Source organism: Armigeres subalbatus, unplaced genomic scaffold (genome assembly GCF_024139115.2).
Source record: "Armigeres subalbatus isolate Guangzhou_Male unplaced genomic scaffold, GZ_Asu_2 Contig1310, whole genome shotgun sequence".
Taxonomy (NCBI): domain Eukaryota; kingdom Metazoa; phylum Arthropoda; class Insecta; order Diptera; family Culicidae; genus Armigeres; species Armigeres subalbatus.
This window is the reverse complement of record NW_026942078.1, coordinates 204,695-226,585: the sequence shown is the minus strand read 5'-3', so window position 1 is coordinate 226,585 and position 21,891 is coordinate 204,695. Positions and strand designations below refer to the sequence as shown.

Below are 21,891 nucleotides of genomic sequence, written 5' to 3'. Positions count from 1 at the left end.
CATCCTTATTTCACCCTCTTGCCACCACCCAAGACAACCATAAGCCAAAATTGATCATACAACTGTTGTGTAAATTCATTTGATATGTTTTGGTTTAAGACCCCAAGTTTTACCAAACGTTTGTCGGCATTCGCCGAAAGTGATACACGCCTTTTTGACTCTATACTCAATGTAAGATCATATATGGTTGGAATCAGGAATTAGTCTCACAAAAAAAGTGATGGGCGAATGCCGTTATGGTATGGTTTTTCCCTGAAAATAACAATAACTATAGTGCTTTGAGAATAGGTAGTATATTCAAAAGAGAACCAAAGAGAAAACGTTCAAATGTCATATTCGTGATATAAGATTTGTCGCACCATTTTGTAAACACAATACATAACTAGCTCATATAAAATATATTCATTCCGATAGTGAACATTCACCGAGTAATACAATCGAGATTTGTAGAAATAATGTCTCAACATACCCTGCAAAACAAAGATCTTAGCGACCAATCCAGCATTCTTTTCCTGCTAACACGAACCATTTTTGATCACTAATTAGTAAAAGATAACGAATTTCCTTCACACTTCAAGATCGGACAACAGGCTAGGCAGTTGGAAGCACAGATTGCGCTGCTCGCTGTCAACAAACTGAAGTAGAATTTAAATTGTTGGGCTATCAAGCCTATCTAACGTAACCAACTATCCATGTATTGTCGGAAATCGGATTCGTCACCATCGCTTTGATGGTGTCGTAAACCCTCTGGTAAATATGTATTACCATATAATGCAGTCTACAATGAAATGAATAACACCAAACGCTTTGCTCGAGATGTGCTCTGGAAATTGCGAAGTTTAGTGCAGTCCATCTTTGGTACTTTTCCAACCATGTCAAACCTGGTCCAGAACCAATTCAAAGATCATTTGACATCATAAGCCCCTTTGCTACAACAAAGAAATATGTTAGGAGAGCTATGCATTTCTATTAAAACTGCAAATGTGGTTTTGTTGAAACGCATGGTCTGGTGAATCCCCATTCATATGCAATAACCAAATACGTGACTAACGAAGAAGATAACAGCTCTTGCTATTAGGTACTAAACGTTGTTGAAGCCCGATGAATTGCATCAGAATAAAGAAAAGTGGTCACATGTCCGATCTCTTATTCACATCCACAAACAACTCGTGTCGGAAAACGGTAAAAGTACGTCACTTTTCGAATGCCATTTCGAACATTACAATAATATTGTGGGAATTGGGGATCAAGTCTGTCTACTGTTCTCTATTTCTTGATATTCTTAACCCACCGTTATATACAAATGTCACATCGGAGTGTTTAATTAGCAAAGCATTGCTCTATTCAACGGTATCGTTTCCAACAGAATGAACAAAAAATGAACATAACATGACATGTGCACATAGAATTAGTTTCCAAAACAAAAAAGTTTTTGATTAGATCTGCACCTGCCAGCGTCTTCAGGTTATTGTGCACAAGTTATGTTGATGCACACGTGTGCTCTAAAAGCTTGGTGACGATAAAATATGGACACAACAGTTTTGCCTTGAAGCTTTGAAGTCATGAATGGTGTATTTTCATGAAATTCATGAAAAATCTACACATGTAAGCATCGAAAAGAGAGTGGTATGTATATTCAAATTAACGAAAATGTCGATTGAATTGACTTCGGAAAATTTCCAGATTACGTTACAATCAGTGTTGGTACTTTTTTGGTGAACACCCTCAAGTAAGAAGCAATCCAGCTATGATCATCAGAATTGTCTTCCAACTATGCAACGTACCTACATATATGTGAAAATAGCTCTAGTTATATGATGGCAACGATGACGACAGAGCGACGATAAAGTGCTCCAAACTTAATTAAAAATACATTCTGCTGTGAATGAGAGGAGAAGATGAGTTGCGCTCATGAAAGTATGAGTGACGACACAAGGTTGCACATGTTTTCACTTAGATCCTTTCAGCTAACTAACTAACAGGAGAACCGTTTCATTTTCCTTCTTATGCTCTCAATTTTAATCTCATTCCGAAACAAATTTAACAATCAGTTTCATCTTTTGGAAAGATATGAGTAAGCCATTCACCTTGTTGTTATACACAGAAGCTTTGTAAACTTTATTCAAACTGTTCGCAAAGAACAACTTCTATAAAACTGGATTTCGTCTGGCGCACTTTGCTCCCTTTGAATTAAAGGAAACCCTTTTAATTGAAGGAATAAGTATCTTTACAGCGATATGTAATGCGTTCACTCTCAATTAACGTGTCGATTCTCAATGAGAGCTAAAATATTTAAGTTCATGCCATACACTTTTAGACACTCTAAAATATTAACCTATTGAAAATACCCTTTATCATTACAATTTCTTATTTCTTTAAATGATTATTACATTCTGACCGAAAAAAAATGAGATCGAACAAAACCGCAAAAACACTAACCAGCTTTTTGTATACATTGAGGTCTAGGGTTTGCCTAGCCAGCAGTACAAGCTCGCGCTGTACTGGGATCATCCGCAGTCGAATGTTTTCAGCAGATAGCGTTTACGGGTGGTATTCCTGGCACAGGCTGAATAACCAAAAATAGAAATAAGAATAAAAATAGACCCAGACAACCACACATCGCATAAGAATGCACGATTAATATCGTTTACCGATCCATATTTCATCAAAATCGCATTGTGGTGCGAATTTCATCAGTTCATTTATATCTTTTCCCGCACAGTAGGCTATTTTACGAGTTTATTCAAGCTTCATTTGTTGACATCGCATATTCCTGCAAACAAACCCAAATGAAATCGGATTATCTGTCAAACATACATTGTTATCACAAACTACATCGCAATGTCTAACGAACAAACTCGCCTAAAAATCGTGCACATCGCATACACAACCGTGCAACGTCGGATAAGAAATACATATATATCGCCTCCACTTTTGTACGTAAAAAGCGTTTTCGCGACTATTATGCGATGAAATTTGTGCGCAAAGGCATCGCATAGCAGAAAAACAATTCAATTATGCATGCATTCTGGTTGTCTGGGGAATAATCTATTGAAACTCCTCCGTAATCTTGTGTCCTCACTTGAGAATTTACGATGCAGCTAGATGAAATTGAACTTAAAGATGCAATTGCGGCTTCATAGGGGTGTTCGGAGCGTAATAGCCTGCCATCAATAGGTAGGGGAGGAGGTTCGGTTGTGGGCACCCTTTTGAATTTTGTCCATAACTTTGGTTCTAGTTGGAATTATGTCTACATTATTATACCATTGAAAAGTTAGACGTATAACCTTACTGAGCTGAGGCATTCCACGGAGGCATGCCAGTCGATCCTGAGCGACCATTTCGAAAATATCTGAAACTTTGTACAGTTTTTTAATTTCATCTAAATCGTCATTTTTCGATATCAAATCTTCATATTGAGTCACGGCTAACTTTTCAAAAGGGTGTATGTGAAAATGGTTAAAAAATATTTAAAAAGCTGCACAGCAAAACGGAATGTTCGATTGTTATAATTTTTTCAGCAAAGTTAGACAACTTAATGATAGTTCTTAAGAAAAAGCGCACAGTAAAAAAAAATTGCGAGTGATATGACTATGCGTCCAATTTGGGAATCTCGAGCTCGTTCAGTAGCCACTAGGTTGCGAAGGCCGACGGAGGTCCTTCGTAGCTTAGTTGGTTAAAGCACCAGTCTAGCGTACTGTAGGGTCATGGGTTCGAGTCCCATCGAAGGGAAAGTGGTTACCTCCAATACATTTTTCAAATCAATATCTTCCACATAACGTACATATTCACATATGAGTTTCATAACATTGTAAAAAAAAAAGTTATGGCATTTCAAACATTTCACAATTTTCACATTTAGTAAAAAAAATTCTTTTCCGTGTAAGTTATTTCGAGAATTGCAGTTTGATGCAGATTTTATTGTTAAGGGCTTTGCGTGATTTAAACAAGTTGTTTTCATGATATTTTGATTTAATTATTCATAGCATCTATAAGAAACTTAGGCACGATCCAATGTTGTGATCAAAAGTATTGATAATGTCATAATTTTCATTGCACGTGACTGGCGAAAACTTCTTTTTTGCAATTCCTGATCATAATACCTGTTTTACAGTTGTCATTTGAGTGATAAAACGGCCTACTTTTCCATACCAACAGAATGGATGCTTTAATGACCATTATGCAACTCAAATGGGTTGCATAATATTCATTATAGCACTCATTTGGGTGCTATAATGGAAAACCTACATTGGGACAGTAGTTACATGACTACATTTAGCTGAATTAGTTTGGGTGAGTGTTTAAATAATGTACTCTAAGCGTCTCGTAATAAATGAAATGGTTTGTTGGAGATAACATCACAATTTTCCAAAGACAATTGCATCCATCGCTCATAGCTTTTCAAGCTATGCAATTTGGCACGATAAGATGGAATCTTATTGTTCTCTGCCGCAACATAATTTATTGGCATGAATGATCATGTGGAGTAAATTCGATTGTACAATTTTGGTATAGATTTATCATATTAAAGCCCATTTTTCGTCATTGCAAAAAATAGCGTGTGCAACTCGTTGCAAAACTCGATTTTTTCAGCACTCGTAGTATTTATCTAACTCGGCAAGCCTCGTTGGATAAACGTACAACTCGTGCTGAAAAAATCATCTTTTTGCAACTAGTTGCACAAACTACTATTAATAGTTTTGAAACCTGTTGATAATAAGAAACATATCAGAAATGTTATTTTTAAGACAAAAGCTGCAAAATCAAAGATTTATATACACGTATACGTCTATAGTTTACCTGTAAAAAACATACCTCTTAGAGAATAGACTTTATGATCGGGAGGAAACGGGTATCTTCAACAACAACAAATGCATGATAGGTACATACCATGACAATGCTCACGAAAAAGCAAAAAAAAATACTACCACTAAGGTTGTTAAAGATCTTATGGTAATTTTTTTGTTCAGTCAAGCAAATGACACCAAACTAGTAAGTAAAAACTTAAAAGTGATTTTGTTTATTGGAATATAACGAACAACATGAGTAGCCGCTTTCTCAACTGTTGTAGACCGTTAAATGAAAAAAAAAGTGTTCAAAAGAGTTACGAAATCTCACCGAAAGCACCATAGATAAACTGAAAGCTACTGGTTATGCTCCAATGTCCACATTGAATACAAATTTACACATTTGCACGTCCTTTCGTCTAAACGTTGATAAAAGAGCAATCTGTATATCATCGGTTGAGCAGAGCGCAGGAAGTTCGAAAACGACAACAACTGAGGAATTGCCAGATGTACCGACAACAACTGAGGAATTACCAGAAGTATCAAGTGCTGAGAGCCGTGCCACCGTACCATCAGCGAAATCTGTTTCAACCAATCAATCGGAAGATGAGTGTATCCAAAAGGTCAACATCGAACGCTTTAACGAGGGCATAGCTGGGATAAAAGTGACTCCGATTAAATGGAGTAAGATGGACTACGTTAATTACCCGGAGAAAAAATACCGTGAAATAAACGAAGCTGTACGAAGAAACCTCTTCAAATTAGGACCTGATGATGTGAAAAATACAGACTACGATGAGGTGATTAAGAATATGAAGGAAAGGTTCTCGAATGCAGCCACGACAAGGAAAGAAAAATTATTGATTTTGTCGATGCTGCCAAGTTCGTGGTCTATTCAGGATGCAATTGATGAGTTCAAAATCAATAGAAATACAGTAAAAGAGGCAAAACAATTGAAGAATAACTGTCTTTCAACCAAAAATACTAGGTCTAGTACTGCATTAACAGATGAGACAAAAGAAATAGTAGTTCAATATTTTGAAAATGATGAAGTAAGTCGAGCTATGCCTGGTCAAAAAGATTATGTATCAGTAAAAAAAGATGAAAAGCGTCAAGCAATTCAAAAACGATTAATGGTGACTAGAGGGTCTTGTTTCCCGGACTATAAAAAATCCCGGGATCCGGGATTAAATTTTTCGTTATCCCGGGATCCCGGGATAAAAATAAAAATACTTGCAAATTTCAATTTCATATATTTATTACATTTTTAAGAATGGTAAAATATGTATCAGGTCAATTTACTAACGACTCGCCCCTTGTCTACTCGCTTGCAATCCGGTGGGTGGCACGACGCCATGGTTTCGCAGCCATGTTTTTTTTTGTTTTTGTATATTTGCAACATCTCAGTGTAAAATTCATGATAGTATGTGTTTTGTTTACTAACATCACATATGATTCTCTTTAGGATACAAAACTGTCGGTGGGATACGGTCGCGCAATGTTGGCTGTAAAACAAACCTACTGTGTGAGATCGGGATGCCACCGGGCTGCTTGTAATACGGTTTAATAAATGTTAAGGCGTTGATGCTTGAATCCGACAATAAATAATTCTTATTAGTTATTTCAGAATTTAAATCAGAGAACACCCGCTCGCTCAACCGGTGATTGGTAGATTTTCAAACAATTATGTATAAGATCCTACCTATAAGATCCTATAAGAACTGGGCATATGCGAAAACACTAGAATGAACCTTACAATTTCGCAAGTTTTTCTTACAATTTTTGTTTGTAATCTTATATTGTATAAGAATCTAACAATGTTGCATATGCCCAGTTCTTATACAGGTTTTGGTAAGTTCTATACAGAAGTGTATGAAAATCTAACAGTCGCTGGTTGGGTATATCAATCGAAGTGGTTTTAATGGACTTCAATGCCATGAAAACCTTCTCCAGACTCGATACTAGTTCATCAGTTACTTCAAACAGAGCACGCTCCTTATTGATGAAATTATTCAAGCTACGACGCATTTCTCTGTTTTTGGTCCATAGCTTACAACTCTTCTATGGAGATGAAGCCTTGTTCTCGTCAGATTCAGAAAATGATGTGTGGATCGGAACTTAAACAAACTTAATCAGCTGGTGACGGGAAGCGATCGAAAGCCCAGCAGAATTCGAAAATTACCTTTCTTTACTTTGAAGCCATCTCATCTCTTGATGTCTCGACGCTCATCTACTCGTTTCAGAATTGCATCATGCAAATTCGAAGTGGTTTTGAGGGTTTTGCTGTCTATTCAGTTCAGATAGCAAAAAGTCTAGTCAACAACATTACGTCACGACCCTTCAGCGCCTCCGATATCACCCCAACAGGCTGGGTAGCGTCGAATATTTCAGAACATCCTGAACGAGTTGAAGTTGTTCCCTAAACCGGTTTTCATCCTTCCTCTGGAATTCGAACAATGTTTCGGATTCGTTTGAAAGTTTTTCCAAAATCGGTTTTATATAACCTGAATTAAATTCAACAATTGGTTAAGAAAATCAATATAATATAAGTTCAGATATTACCAAATGAGAACGAATTGAGTTCGTCATCTGATTTTTCACTACCATTGATGTCGTTGAAACAATCGTCGTCATCATTATCTGAACATTTTTATTCCGACATAATCGTCTTGGACTTGGGGGACTTCGATGAAGAACGTCATTAATAGCGAGGTGCGACAACTTGGGGCAACTTCGGCTTTACGGATCGTTTCCGGCGGAGAAGATAAAGCAATCCGTGAAACAGCTGTTAACGAGTTGTGACATTGAACATAATTTCGTAGCCGCAGTTGATCGCACACATCGCACATCGGATGGCGCTTCGATTATTGTGAAATCTGGAAAGCTGATTCCTTATTTTCATCAGCTGTATGTTCGCTCCAAAAACAAAATAGTCAGAAGGCTAGGAGACCTATATTGTTACTCATCACTCTCTCGACCAATTGAGAAGATATCTGTGATTGCTTGTTTGTGTATGTTTGTATGTATGGGTGTGCATAAGACATGCGGGAAAATAAAAGCCGATGGGCTAACAAACTAGAATCGGTGCAATTATGCAGAACATACATTCATTAATTTATCTTAAATATTTTTGTTATCATGTATTTTTTATTTTCGGGAAATCCCGGGATTTGCATGAAAAATCCCGGGATCCGGGATGCATTACATCCCGGGATTCCCGAACAAGACCCTCTAATGGTGACGACTTTGAAAGAAGCGTACACACGTTTCAAGGAAATTCACGATAATATTAAAGTAGGTTTTTCCTCATTTGCAAGCCTTCGGCCAAGGCAATGCAAGCTTTTTTCCAATTCAGGAACACATAATGTGTGTGTGTGCACAACCCATGAGAATATTAATCTTATTTTACATAGTTTGAAAAGAATCAATTTAACAAAGGAAATTAAAATGTTAACTGGTAGTCTTTTGTGTGGAAATACAACATCAAATTGCTATCTACGATCTTGTTCGGATTGTTCAGGTTCTTCATCATTGGAAAATACTTTATTCGCGGAGTTTGAAGAAAAATATATTGATCAGTTATCATTTGAGCAATGGGTAACCACGTATAGGTGTGACCTAGAAACTATTGTAAAACCTGTAGATGAGTTTGAGTCACATTTTTGCTTGAAATTAGAAAGTTTAATCCCTCACGATTTCATTAAAACAGAACAATCCAGCTTTTTAAAAAATACGAAAAATACATTACAAAATGGTGAATTTTTAGTCATTTGTGATTTTTTCTGAAATGCGGGCTTGGTAGTCATATGGCTACTGCTTCTGCCTCATACGCAGGAGATCGTGGGTTCAATCCCAGGTCCGTTCCATTCTCCTACTTTGTATCTTTCTCTTTATTTCTCATGTTCTAGCAATCGCTAGAACTGGAAATGGACTTCCATACCGTTTCCATTACTATTCCTATACCTTAAACTTGAGTATTCTAACAGTAATCTGCTAGAATTGGAAATGAACTATAGAGCTCTTTTCCTACATCCAATTAGAAATTCCATCAGTTACCTTCTCCTATCTATCACATTGGCAGCTCGTTAACCAAGACGGACCTCTGCCTCTCCAACCTAACCCAGAAATTCCAACAAATTCCGCATGAACTCGTGGCAAGTGCAGAGGTATATTCGGCTTGCAGTGGGCGAGTGATTGCATCATCATTTCCTCCCCTTTCCCACATTGACTTGCATTCTGACGTGGCAGGCGCCAGTATGACCTAACAAATAAGATCACCAGTACTTGTACATTGAAGATGTGTGCTAGTCCCAAGCAAACATCTGTTGGTTCCCTGTGCAAGAACAGCTGATCTGGTCATAATGGAGTAGCAACTACGAGCAGTCAGTCAAGCTCAAGCTCAAGCTCATTTGTGATTTTTTCTGAAAATTACAGCTTTGTATTGCAAGATGAAGTGCAGTCTCATCACTGGAACGTACAACAAGCTACAATTTACCCATTCGTTATTTATTTTAATGGAAGTACGCAAATTGAACACTTAAGTTTTATTATAATTTCCGAAGATTTAAGACACGATTCGGTATCCGTAAACTTGTTCATTGAAAAAATGATTAACTTTTTACGCGTTGATAAGAATAAAGTAGTCAAAAAGATATATTTCATGTCTGATGGAGCAGCGTCGCAGTACAAAAATCGTAAGAATTTTTCGAGCCTATGTCAATTTAAATCAATGTACGGAATTGATGCAAAATGGCATTTTTTTGCTACGTCACATGGCAAAGGTCCTTGTGATGCTATTGGAGGAATAATGAAGCGCATGGCCACAAGAGCAAGTTTAGCCAAAGAACGTGAGCATCCAATTAAAACTGTGAAAGAACTTTTTGATTGGGCGAATCGTAGAAAAGAAAAAGATTTAACCAAATTATCATTTTGTTTTACTACTACTGAAGAGTACGAAATAAAGGCTTCAGAGCTCAGCGAGCAATATAATAATGCAAAAACGACCCAAGGAACCTAAAAATTTCACTGTTTCATTCCATTGTCGGAAAATAAAATTAAAGACTGTGCTGATAATAATTCAAAAGTGTTCGATATTGTAAAAAATTTGAAATAAAAAATTAGTATTAATAAACTGTTTTCATGATATCATAACCCATACCGAAATTCAAACCCAAAATTCTTAGAGTTTCCATAACAACATTGTGTAACTGCCACATTTAATTTAATAATTAGGATAATATGATAGATCGAGTAGATAGGCTCATCGATCATTCCCTGCAAAAAAATATTCTGGTGCTGATATTAAATGTCAAATCTAAGATTATTTTTGAGATCTGTTAATTCATTTTTATTTATTTATATATATAATATACATAATATCAATGAATACATAAATATAGAAAATCATAAAAACAACTTGTTTAACTCACGCAAGGCCCTCAACAATAAAATTAGCATCAAACTGCGATTCTTGAAAAAAAAATACACGGAAATTTGTTTTGCTTACTATGTGTGAAAATTGTGAAATGTTTGAAATGTCATAACTTTTTTGTTTATTAGTTTACCATCACCAAATTTTTATGGTAGATAGCTACTATAATGGACCGTTTTCCCTAAAAAAATTACGTTCGTAAAAAGATAGGGTTTTGAGATATTTGATTTTTTGTGACAAAAATGATATTTTCTAAAGCAAAAAAAAAATTTTTTTTGCAATGTACATTTTTTTAAGAATCAACAGTTAGTTGTCTAACTTTGCTGAAAAAATCAAAAAACAATCAAACATTCCGTTTTTGTGCAGCTCTTTGAATATTTTTGAACCATTTTCACATACACCCTTTTGAAGAGTTAGTCGTGACTCAATAAAAAGATTTGAATTTATTGTCAATTTCGAAAATTTTGAATTTTTTTACATTTCAGTTTTGTGGGTTGTGGGCACTCTTGAAAATTCAGCTAATAATGAAGAATAACAAATGAAATTCACCTAGTTTCAAAGAAAAAGAGTATTTTATTAGTTTTAATTGCCATGAAAAAAACCTAGATTAATCCACCTAGCAGTGATGATGCCTTTCTCATGCATTGAAGATGGTAACGAAAACAATCGCTCAAGAAAGATTAGGAAGTTGGATTTAACTTTTTCCATCAATTTACATATATTGCATTCATTTATATACATCGCAGGCACATTTTTTTTAATTTTTTTTTTTCTTAATGAAGGGTCCTTATGAAAATAAATTATAGTTTGTCAACAACTTCGGAGGGCAATGTCTAAAAGATTAAATTTAAATGGTAAACAATAAGACTGAAATCCCCGTCGAATGCAACTTGTGGCGTGTAAATCGGTCAACGCTTAATTTCAAAAAGCGCATATACAATAGTTAGATGCGCCTAAAAAATAAATAAATAATAAAACTTATTTTATTACAATAAATTATGACTTGATAATTTGAAGAAAATGCATAAAAATAAGTTTGTTGATATGTTTGCTGATAACCTCAGTGATATTGAACGATTTGTCAATTAAAAGAAGGTACCCATAACCGAACCAATAAAGGTACCCACAACCGAATTTAGCAGCGTTTCAGGAGAATGATAAATATTTTCAATCTGGAATTTTGATGGCAATCTTTATTGAACTACAAAACAGACTAAATTTACCGTATGAATACGCATTAGGACTCACTTTTTCAATTCAATCACACCATTTTATGACACTTTGAAAAATGTCAAACAAAATTTTCGTGGTAATTTTCATGTAGAAAAAATTATTCATAGTTCAAAGTAGAGGTGTCTATCTAGTTTGGTATACTGCACAAAACATCGTATTTCGATAGCAAATGAATGACAGATGTCAGCTTTCTGTCAAAAGAAACTAGGGGATGCTAACAACCACCTCCCTTACCTACCGATATCCTACCTACACCATTGGTTTACGCTTAAGCAGATTGCATGTGTTCATCAACAAATGACAATCTTAGACCCATATTCTGACGATCAATTCTTAGCCTGGTACAGAGGCTATAGCTAGAAGGGGTGTGTCTTGTTTACATCAAAAGTATCCAAAAGTATTTCGGAAGGAGAATCTTTTTTCGATGTCTGAGAGAAATAACTTTTACTCGCTACTTTTTTCTCTAGAACAAGCCTGAAAGATAAACGAAAACTAAGAAACGAAAACGCCTACTTGATGAAATTCTTTTTTGACGTAGAATTACGTCCTTCGGTAAGATAAGACGTAGAATTACGTCTAAAGTTTCAAATTTGGAACAGTCACGAAAAGAGGTCAGGAAGTACGAGCCGATAACTCAGCCGTTTTTCAACGGATTCCGGAGATTTTGGTAGGATTCGATCAGTAAACTCTCTAATATTCTATACAACTATTGTAAACAATTGTTTCAATGTATTTAACTATTGAAAACTTCAATTTCGCCAGCCAATTTTGAAATTGCACTTTAACTGTAAATTGCTTACATTTCGGCTATTAGCCATAAAATGTTGATGATCAAATTTCGTACAGTCATATCATTGATACAATCTTCTTTTCGTTTCATCATTCATGCCTCAGTCTTTTTTCGTGAAAATTATCGGTGGGCATTTATAAAAAAAATTATGACCTCAACGGGATTCGAATCCAGAACATCAACAAAAATGGCACTATATTGCGCTCACTTTAGCCACAACACCACATCGACTGCTTATTGGGAATAGGTTATTTGCTCCACAAAGGGTACTTTAATTGGCATTGGGCAAAATATGAAAATTATGAAAAAAGTGAGAAAACGAACAAGTCAAGATATTAATTGATAGCTTGACCGCCATTACATGAGCTGAGCATGTATCTTGTGTGGCAAGTACAATGGATTGAATACTCTATGTCCAGGGAGCCGAGAATGTGACACCCCCCCCCCCCCGAAAATATCCTAAGTTGAATGAATAATCGAACTCGCAATCTTCGGATTGGCAATCCTACGCCTTCGCTCGCAAGGTTTACTGAAGACCCCATCCCGGACATATAAAATCTAAAGAAGGTTGTTTTGACCCCAAAAAACTTTGATAGAAAGTCAAAGAAGGTTAGCAAGTCTTTTCCTTCTACGAGCAAAATACGTATTACAAGCCATTCAAAGAGGCACTTGGTGCGGTTTTGCAGAACTCGGACCGCATACTCGACTCAGAAAAAATGTCACAAAACAATGGAAAACCTTGAAAATCTTAAATGATTGATCATTTGCTGAGAAATCCCACTCGAAGAAAATTTGGGATTTCTCAGCAAATGATCAATCATTTAAGATTTGTAAATCAAGATTTGTTAAAAAAATTTTGCTACCGAATTTTTTTTAACAAGCATCCTTTTTCCCTTTCAAAGTTTGTCAAAAATTTGATGTTGTCTCCATATTACTGAAGCTAACCGCAAGTCGAACACATCTGTATATGGAGCCCCATATACAGATGTGCTCGACTTGCGGTTAGCGGCAGATTAAGTCGAGACTAGTTCGGTATTTCACTTGAATTTTGTTCTGTCAATCAAAATCTCAGAAATTATATTTGTTCTTTTGGTCTTCTATTATGATTCCTTCGTGTTTAGCATTAATATCGTAAAGATATTGCAAAATAAGTTTAAAAATTTGGTCAAATAAGTTTCCTCTTTTTATCGCCCACCAACTACTCCCACACCAGAAAACTCAAGTGAGCCCCCTGGTAATGGGCACCGTAATAATAGATATTTTAATTAATTTACAAATGATGAATTGAATTTGTTTGATCTATTATTGTTTACTAAAACAAACACTAAAAAAAGATTTTTTTTCCTTTATTAAAGTGTTTTTTTGCTAAAAACGAGCGATGGGTAATGTTTTCAACATAACCGCGAATAGACGTAGGACTTGTATAAATGTAACGTATTTACATTTAACTTCTAACTTTTGGATCTATGGAGTTGCTATTGGAAACGACAACTTCCATCCTGTGTAGAATTATTAGCAATTTGTTTATTCAAAACATCTGGAAATAAAACTTAAAATTAACATAATTAGAATTGCTCTAACTATTAAGCCCTTATTTACTCAAGCAAGTGTATGGCGTTTATAGATTTCTTATTGATGATACATCAAGCGATACATAGTATTTGAATTGAAGTTTAAAAATTCTATTTATAAAATTTTCAGACTTGGGCGAAATGTGCTATTTTAGGGGAACTGTCCCGTTTTCCAAACAAAGAAATACAGCGTTGCTTCTTTTTGCTTAAAATAAATGAAAGTAATTATTTTAATCAATTTTTATTTTCATCAGTGTAGTTGATTTGTTTTGCTGGGGAATCAGAACCATGTTTTAATGTACGTATCGTTTAGTACCAAGCACAACCTAACATATGGTCAGTCATATGACATGACTAGTACCCATCCCGGGATCATGTGGATTATAAAACCAATCACCTGGATGAGCAGAAAAAATCTGTCTAATTTTATTTTTCTTCATCCACCGCCGCTGCCCTCGCTGCCTCAGCCATCATCGGTCTCTAGTTGTGAACTCCTAGCGATGCGATTGCATCCATCGCAACCGACACCACTGCACCCGACCATCATCAAGCACAGAATGACAAAAAAATGCGCCCACTTCTTTTATGCATATTCGCAGACCCACCCACCGGCAGTTCTACCGCTGGAGACTGCATGCTGTCGCTGTGTAGGGGAACACAGCGAACGAACGAACGAAACGAAAAATGCATGTCAGTACGCGCTGCTGCCACAAATTGTAATGACTCGCACACGGCAGGTACTGCTTCTTTTATACACAAAGAAAATCTTCCGGTAGACTTGAAGGCCCGTGACATACCGCATTCTGATGTCCGTGTTAGGAATGCACGGGATTGGTTACATATGAAATTTTAACTATTTTGGCGAGAATTGAAATTTTCAATAGCTTATCGTTAATAATCTTAAGCTTCAATAAAATAGGCAAAATGGTGGAGAGTGTCCAAATCGATTGATATAAAAATCTTAAAAATCCATCGAAAGCTAGAGGCGCTAGTAACGTTTAAAATCTTCCCTTCCAGCGTAACGCTCTCGATTTCCAAAAATCTAAATGACACCCAGTATAGTAAAGAAAGACGTAAGTCCTACGTCAAAAAAAAAGATAAGGAGAGCAGTAAACAGAAGTGAATAAAAAACAGTTGAGCTATGAGCAGTTGAGTGGATTACAAATCCTTTGACGGGACTTGACTTAGTTTGGAAATATTAAATTTCCATACATATCTATACTGACTGGGGTTTAATCACCGTGGAAACTTATTTGTTGTTTTAATTGGCTTTTTTCGGTGACAATTAAATCAAACAGCAATTTAGAGTTACGCGTTTCGGCTTACTACGCTTCAGCCATCATCAGACGCTACTAGCTGGCAACCTCCTAGCTGTTCAGTCAGACAAACATAACATAACCGTGTTCAGGCGGAATATGAACATGCTTATTCTATTAGACCACCAGCTCGGATCCGCTACAAAAAAGACTAAAGCATTTTAGAAGTTCATCAAAATGAGCACATGTACACAAATCCGGCCATTCGATAATTCTTTCGAGTAAATTCGCAAGGTATTCCGCAAAAAGTCCTAAGAAGCTTTCTGTTTTCGCTACTCAATATTATTCTGTCACAGCAAGATATCCCTGTTTGGACCTTACAGTTGAAGAACTTATATCTAAACAGATATAAATAGAGCTGTTGATTAAGAAAGAACAGAGCTTACTACTTTTGAAAACTGTTTGAATTATTTCAAGTGAAATGGATTCAGAATGCTTTCGGAATCTCACTATATGCATAAACATAAAAATTTGAAACTGTAACCAGAAAATCGGAGAAATTCACGTAGAATATCGTGTACCGTCGTCGGGGGTGACAATGAGTAAAATGGGGGTGAGACTGGGTCACTGTTTCATCTACTCATCTACTCAGAATGCGTGTAGAATAGATCGAATGTATCTGAGGGCAAGAAAACAAAATTATAAGACACCTTTTTGGACGATTTTGTTATCCGACCTCCAGATTGTCGGTGAGAGCGATGACCCATTCTCACCCCTTGACCCATTGTCACCCCCGATGACGGTATCTTGGAGGATATCTTAGAATTCCCTTCTAAATCCCTGGAACTCATAAGACTTCCATTTATTACTTTTATACCTAATCCTTTCTGGATCTCTAAATTTTCAAAATTCCCAAGCACCTTCTCAGAATTACAAAACTGAAGAATCCTTATTATAATGACAGAAAAATCTACAAAGCATTCTGATTGTTTTAAATTCTTTTGGCTCCGTGTTGTATAATGCTATGTATATTAGAGTGGGGCGTCATGGTCATTTTTTATCAAATCACTGGTTTTTCGACACCTTTCTGGGTGCCAAACTACTGTGCAGAATTTGGGCCCGATTGGTTGCTTCCTCGCTTTCCGAATGGCGTTTGAAGTTTGTATGGAAATTAGAATGTGAAAACGTATATCTTTGCATTTTTACGTAAAGGTATAACCCAAATGATGCCGGAAAACTTTGCTGAAGAAGGACCGTTGCTGGAACGTCTACGAAAAAAGTTATAACGCTTCGAAGATTGATTGTTCAAACCATATGTAAAAAATCGTTTATTCTGCCAGCACTGCCGAACTACGTGGACCAATAATTTAACTAAGTGGTATTTCAAAATTATTGATCCTCTAGGACTTTGGAGCTAATGGGAGCATAAAGTAAAAATTTCGACTATAAGAAAGATGGGTTTTGCTCTCTGGCAACTACAGCTTGTGCGGTAGTGCTGGCAGAAACATTGATTTCTTGCATACGGTTTGAACAATCGATTTTCGAAGCGTAATAACAATTGTTTGTAGACCTTCTAGCAATGTACCTTCTTCGGCAAAGAGTTTCGGCATCTTTCAGACTACATACTCACATATTGAGTCACGTGATTGACGACAAACTAAAGCCGCTAAGAGCAAAAATGTAAAAAAGTGCGTTTTTCTATACTAATCTGCATATAGAGTTTAGAAGAACCTGTGATATAAAGAATTTTACTTTACTTATGGCCCCGCTTAACACGCATTTTTTCTTCTAAAAAAAAAATTCGATTTTGCTCCATAGCGCTTATCTGATTTTTTATCATGTTCTGAACTCATTTGGATTGAAACTGATTTAGCACAACCGTGTTTGCATGCAAATAATTATGAGGAAATTTATTTTTTCATTATACCGATAATGACGCTTCCCCATTAAGCGCAGATTAAAAGAAAACCTATATAGCTTAAAGGAATACTCAAGGGCTTTCACCCAACGAAAACCGCATGTTGATAATCGCCCCAATAATTAGTAATACAGGTTGCAAATCTTTAGTCATGATCGTTAAACTTCTTTGAGGGCATCACTGAAACGTGCAGGGCAACATAGTAGCCTGAATTTGTGTGTGCTATCTTTCGCGCCAAGAGCAGCAATGTTGCCTGTTGAAGAGTTACGCAATTAGCTCCAGAAAACTTGATTAAATTAGATTACTAATTATTGGAACGATTAATTAAGATGCAGTTTTCACAGGGTGAAAGCTCTTGAGTATTCCTTTTAGCTATATAGTTTTTTTTTAATCTGCGCTTAATGGGAAAGCGTCATTATCGGTATAATGAAAAAATAAATTTCCCCATGCTAATTTGCATGCAAACTTGAAACGGCTTGTGTCAAATCAGTTTCAATCCAAATGAGCTCAAATTTTCAGAGGACACTCAGAACATGTAAAAGAATCAGATAAGCGCTGTGGAGCAAAATCGATTTTTTTAACCATCCTAATATACACTCTTATTCTTGTTTACGCATGAACGCGCTTTCCAACGAATGCGCATTCTCGTTTGCGCCAGCAAAATCAAATGGGGAAACGATTCGAACGAACTGCATTCGTTCGAAATTTTCGTTCCTCCGTAAACAAGAATAGGGGTGATAATCTACTAGGGTGGGTGTACCAATCGTCGCCAAACATAAGAACAACTATTTTTTTTAATATAAGTAAAAGGCATGCTGGTGGACTTTATATATCAAGCGAAAGGTTTTACTTCCTGCTCCTTAGAACAGCTTTGAAAACCACAATAAAATTTGTTATAATCCTCAAAATTGATAAATCCATAATAGGAACGCATGCACCGGTTGTGGCACTATTCATAATTTTGGTTCCTTATTTGGCAAATCCCATTGTTTTCTTAGGTGCCCGCCAGAGTAAACGCGACGTGCGATGCGACGCGACGCGACAGTGCAATTTGGCAGCCTGTTGATAACGATTGTTATTCTTTTGCGTGAGTCGCGTCGCGTCGCGTTTACTCTGGCTTCGCCCTTATGGGATTGGTTAAATTAGGACCACTAGTGCGACAACTGGTGCAAAGGACGTCAAAAATTAAGTAAAATCATTTTACTCAATTATGCTTTTCTTGTTTTGGAGGAGATCAAAGGTGTTATCGTATCATATGAATATGCTTTATAGATATGAACTTGGTTTGCGGTGATTTGATTGGGGATTTGGCACTAGTGCGATAACTGGTGCTATAGCCACGAATGGTACATCTAGCCTAGTTCAATCCAAATTGTAGCGGGCGCAACATATTGTATTGCGCAAAAATTTTTGATATTCTAAGAATCAGAAGTTTCTCAAAAATTTTATCGAAGACGGACAAGGTGGAGATCGGGCGATAGTTACATGAACTGGTAGAATCACCTGATTTGAAAATTGGGGTTACCTTTACCAGTTTTAAACAATTTAGGTATTCTCCGGTTGAGATTATTTCATTGAATAGCTCAGAAAAATAATATTTTTTTTTGTTAAGTATGTTGTGAGTATCGAGGATGGTATGTTATCCGATCCGGGACTTTGGTTAATGTCTCAACCACTAACTAGTGATCGGAATTAGTTGCACTTAAAAATATTGAGTTATCTATTGTAGTTCATCTATTGTATTCAGAATATCGCATGACTTTTCTACTGTATTAGTTTCAACACCATTTTCATTTTACGAGTATTTTTCGTTTATCAGTATTTCAAAAAAAAAAAAATAATATTGTTCCACATATTTGAGTGACAAGTTGTATCTAATAAATTTTCAAAATATTGTTTTTTACAAACTGTTTTGGTATATTGTTCTTTTTCGCCAATATGAATCAACTTATTTTTCAAGTTTCTATCATTGGAATTTCGATTCCATTTTAATTTTGATTAATGCGCAAAGATCTAAAGACATCCAAGGACCATTTTGGTGTTTAACTCTAATTGTTTTAGATACAGTTCTGTTACCTACATCGAGAAAGTATATTATTGTAAGCATTCTGAATTTCGCCCAAGGTCTTCGGTGTGTCGCTATCGACAATCATTGTATCCAAGAAACATCCAAATTCTGTCTGTGAATGTCGATGGTCTATATTTTTTTTTCTATAATTGGTGACTAAACACATTCCCAAACGAGTTTAGATGTGCATGTTGCTGATTTCAAAACATTCAATATGTCAGATATTATGCAAATATTTGAACGCCTGTAACTTAGAGCATTTAAGAATAGACTGAACTTCAGCTTGGAAAACAGTTGGCCATTTGCCCATGGGAATCGAAATATTTATCCCTGGGCCAGTCACGCCTGCTCCAATTTGATTGTTCAGCTTTGAACCATCGGTGTAAAATACAATTGATCCTGAGCGAAGATTTGGTCCACCGTTATCCCAAGTATTTCGCTCAAGATTAATTACATCAACGATAAAAATTGTATCTTCTCCTCATCTATACCTTACAACATTGCTATTAACTAAATTCATTGGAATATTCAAATCGCCTTTAATAAACAAAGAATGGTTAAACTACATTTGCTGTGGTGTTTCGAATAGAATAGATGAAGAGAATTCCTTTTCTGCAGGCACGCCCTTATATGGTCGGAGAGCTAGATATATACAATGCTGAAAAAAAGTATCAAAAATTCTGGGGGAGCTAGTTTAATCCTAGGTGGTACTAAAGTTCCCCCTAGCCCCCTGTACTTACGCCAATGATAATAGGTATATAAAAGTCAGAATAATCTATTGATGCTAATAAAAATCAATAATCCCACTCGATGTGCTGCTCTCATCAAGCTCCCTATCATTGATTTCCATTCGCAACAATTCTTATATAGTGTTATCAGTCATCAGTTTTATGGGCAAAGCAAGATAGCACGTGATAAATGTTCAGTTAACCGAAATACGAATATCCGCATTACAACAAATGAACGAGTATTCTAACTAACGCCAGAAAGAGTAGGTAACACGAGAATAAGAATACACATATTTATAGACGTTTAGCCGGTAGGACACAAAGCTAAGTTACAACACGTAACATGGCAATATTGCGGTGGCCGACTAAGCAGCAAATGCATCCAGCAGCTGAAACAAAGACCATAAGCCAGCGAGAAAGCGTTACCACACAGAGTCGGGATTCCATACTTTTTTGAATTTCTTCTCGCCGTTCTTCGCCTTGGGACAGAAAAGGGAAACGGAAGCTTCACGTTCGCCCGACTCCTGGCAGCACATGCAGGATCGCTCCATCTGCCAGATCTTGCTGCCCGAGACCTGAATGTAGCTGGCGCAGCGGCCAATGCAGGCGAAGGACGGGATGGGCTTTGGCACACAGCCCGGGTACTGCAGGACGTGGATCACCGGCGTTACCTGGCAGTCGTCGGTCGTGTAGTGCTGGATGTCGTCTGCAGGGCGGTTGGTCGGTCGGTGGCCACGTGTTTTTTTTTAAGAGGACGCCGGCGTTGGAAGAGAGTAAAAACGAGATGGAACGAATCGTAAATCATAAGCGAATTATAATCGGGACAGATGGAAAATTTGCTACAAGTGAAAAGTGCTATGACAATGAACTGGTTGGTTGGTGGAGATGGTTGGTCGGTCGGCATTGGTCGGTAGCGGTTCTGTTCTGATGATCCATCAGGTATTCTCTGTTTGACTATCTCTTTGGTAATCGGTTTATAGGAGCGTGCCATAAAATTCGAGTGTCATCCCAGTTCCTCCTGAAATTGCACTCAATTGTATCATGTGATTAATCAATTTGGATTGATGTAATTGTTCAGTTTGTGCTAATAGCTTGAGGCAAATAAATGACATGATGGTGATAATTACATTTACATGCACACTTTATGACGTGATTGGGAGAGGAAGAGCTCTTTGAAACTCATACTAAATGTAGGGATTTCCGGGCAATACTTACGAAAATGAAATATGTAAATTGAACCAAAATCCACATCATTTTATATGATTTTAAAAAGCTCGACACGTTTTCCTGCCCTTTCCATACCCTCATATACAGACAAAAGCAACATCTAAAAAACAACAAAGAAAAAGCTGAATAAAAAGCACACGTGCCAAAACACTTGTAACATAGGTCTACCAGCGCTTTGCCCATACTACTGACAAAATTGTCTTCAGACTTTTTTAAGTTTATGACTATCGGTACGATTTATCCCACATCTGCTAAGGTAATCAAACATAGAGGAAAAGGATGATTTTGATTAAAAAATGTGATTTTCATTGGATGATAAAGAAAATTATTTAAGTTGTACTTATGTTCGACGCTGTCAGAATTGATCTAAACCCGAGTACAAATAGCGCCACGTTTGCTCGCAATCAGCGGAGTGTCACTTTCGCAAATCTATGGAATGTACAGTATCTTCGCCGACGTTTTGTCGAGGGACGTTTTGAATAACGCCAAAGTTTTATCTGTTTTCTGCAGTGAACAAAGTAAAATTCTGCCTGCAAAGGAAAACCCAATCGGCGAACATTTGCTGTACTTTTTACTCTTAAATCTTAAAAGGATTAGATATTTTGATTAGAACTGATCTGGTTCACATGAATTTAGAATAATTTCAGACTTAAAGATATTCGAAACCATAACACTTTGGATAATTTTGGGACTTGATCAATGGTCGATCTAGCAATGATTTACCGGATACTACTAACCTTAAATTTACGATGGAGATAAAACAAGAAAATTACATAAGCCCCCTTTTTTTTATTGTTGTCTACTTTTTTTGGGGTGGAGAATTGCTCCTAAGCTAGAAAGTGAAAAATCATTGAATGGAGACGCGTTATACTTCATAAGAAC

General features: G+C 36.5%; 1 protein-coding gene across 3 annotated transcripts in view; it reads right to left on the bottom strand.

The window, feature by feature from the left end:
• The window catches only part of LOC134202628 (calmodulin-like), a 103,802-nt gene that overhangs the window by 34,211 nt on the left and 47,700 nt on the right, over positions 1-21,891 (bottom strand). Inside the window, exon 1 of one of the 3 annotated variants that reach the window (XM_062677643.1) lies at positions 470-630. The exons of the other annotated variants lie outside the window; for them this stretch is intronic. Within the exon in view, the coding sequence (XP_062533627.1) occupies positions 470-529 (60 nt within the window). The 5' untranslated portion in view covers positions 530-630. Of the gene's footprint in view, positions 1-469; positions 631-21,891 lie in introns of those variants that run through there. 3 annotated transcript variants of the gene reach the window in all.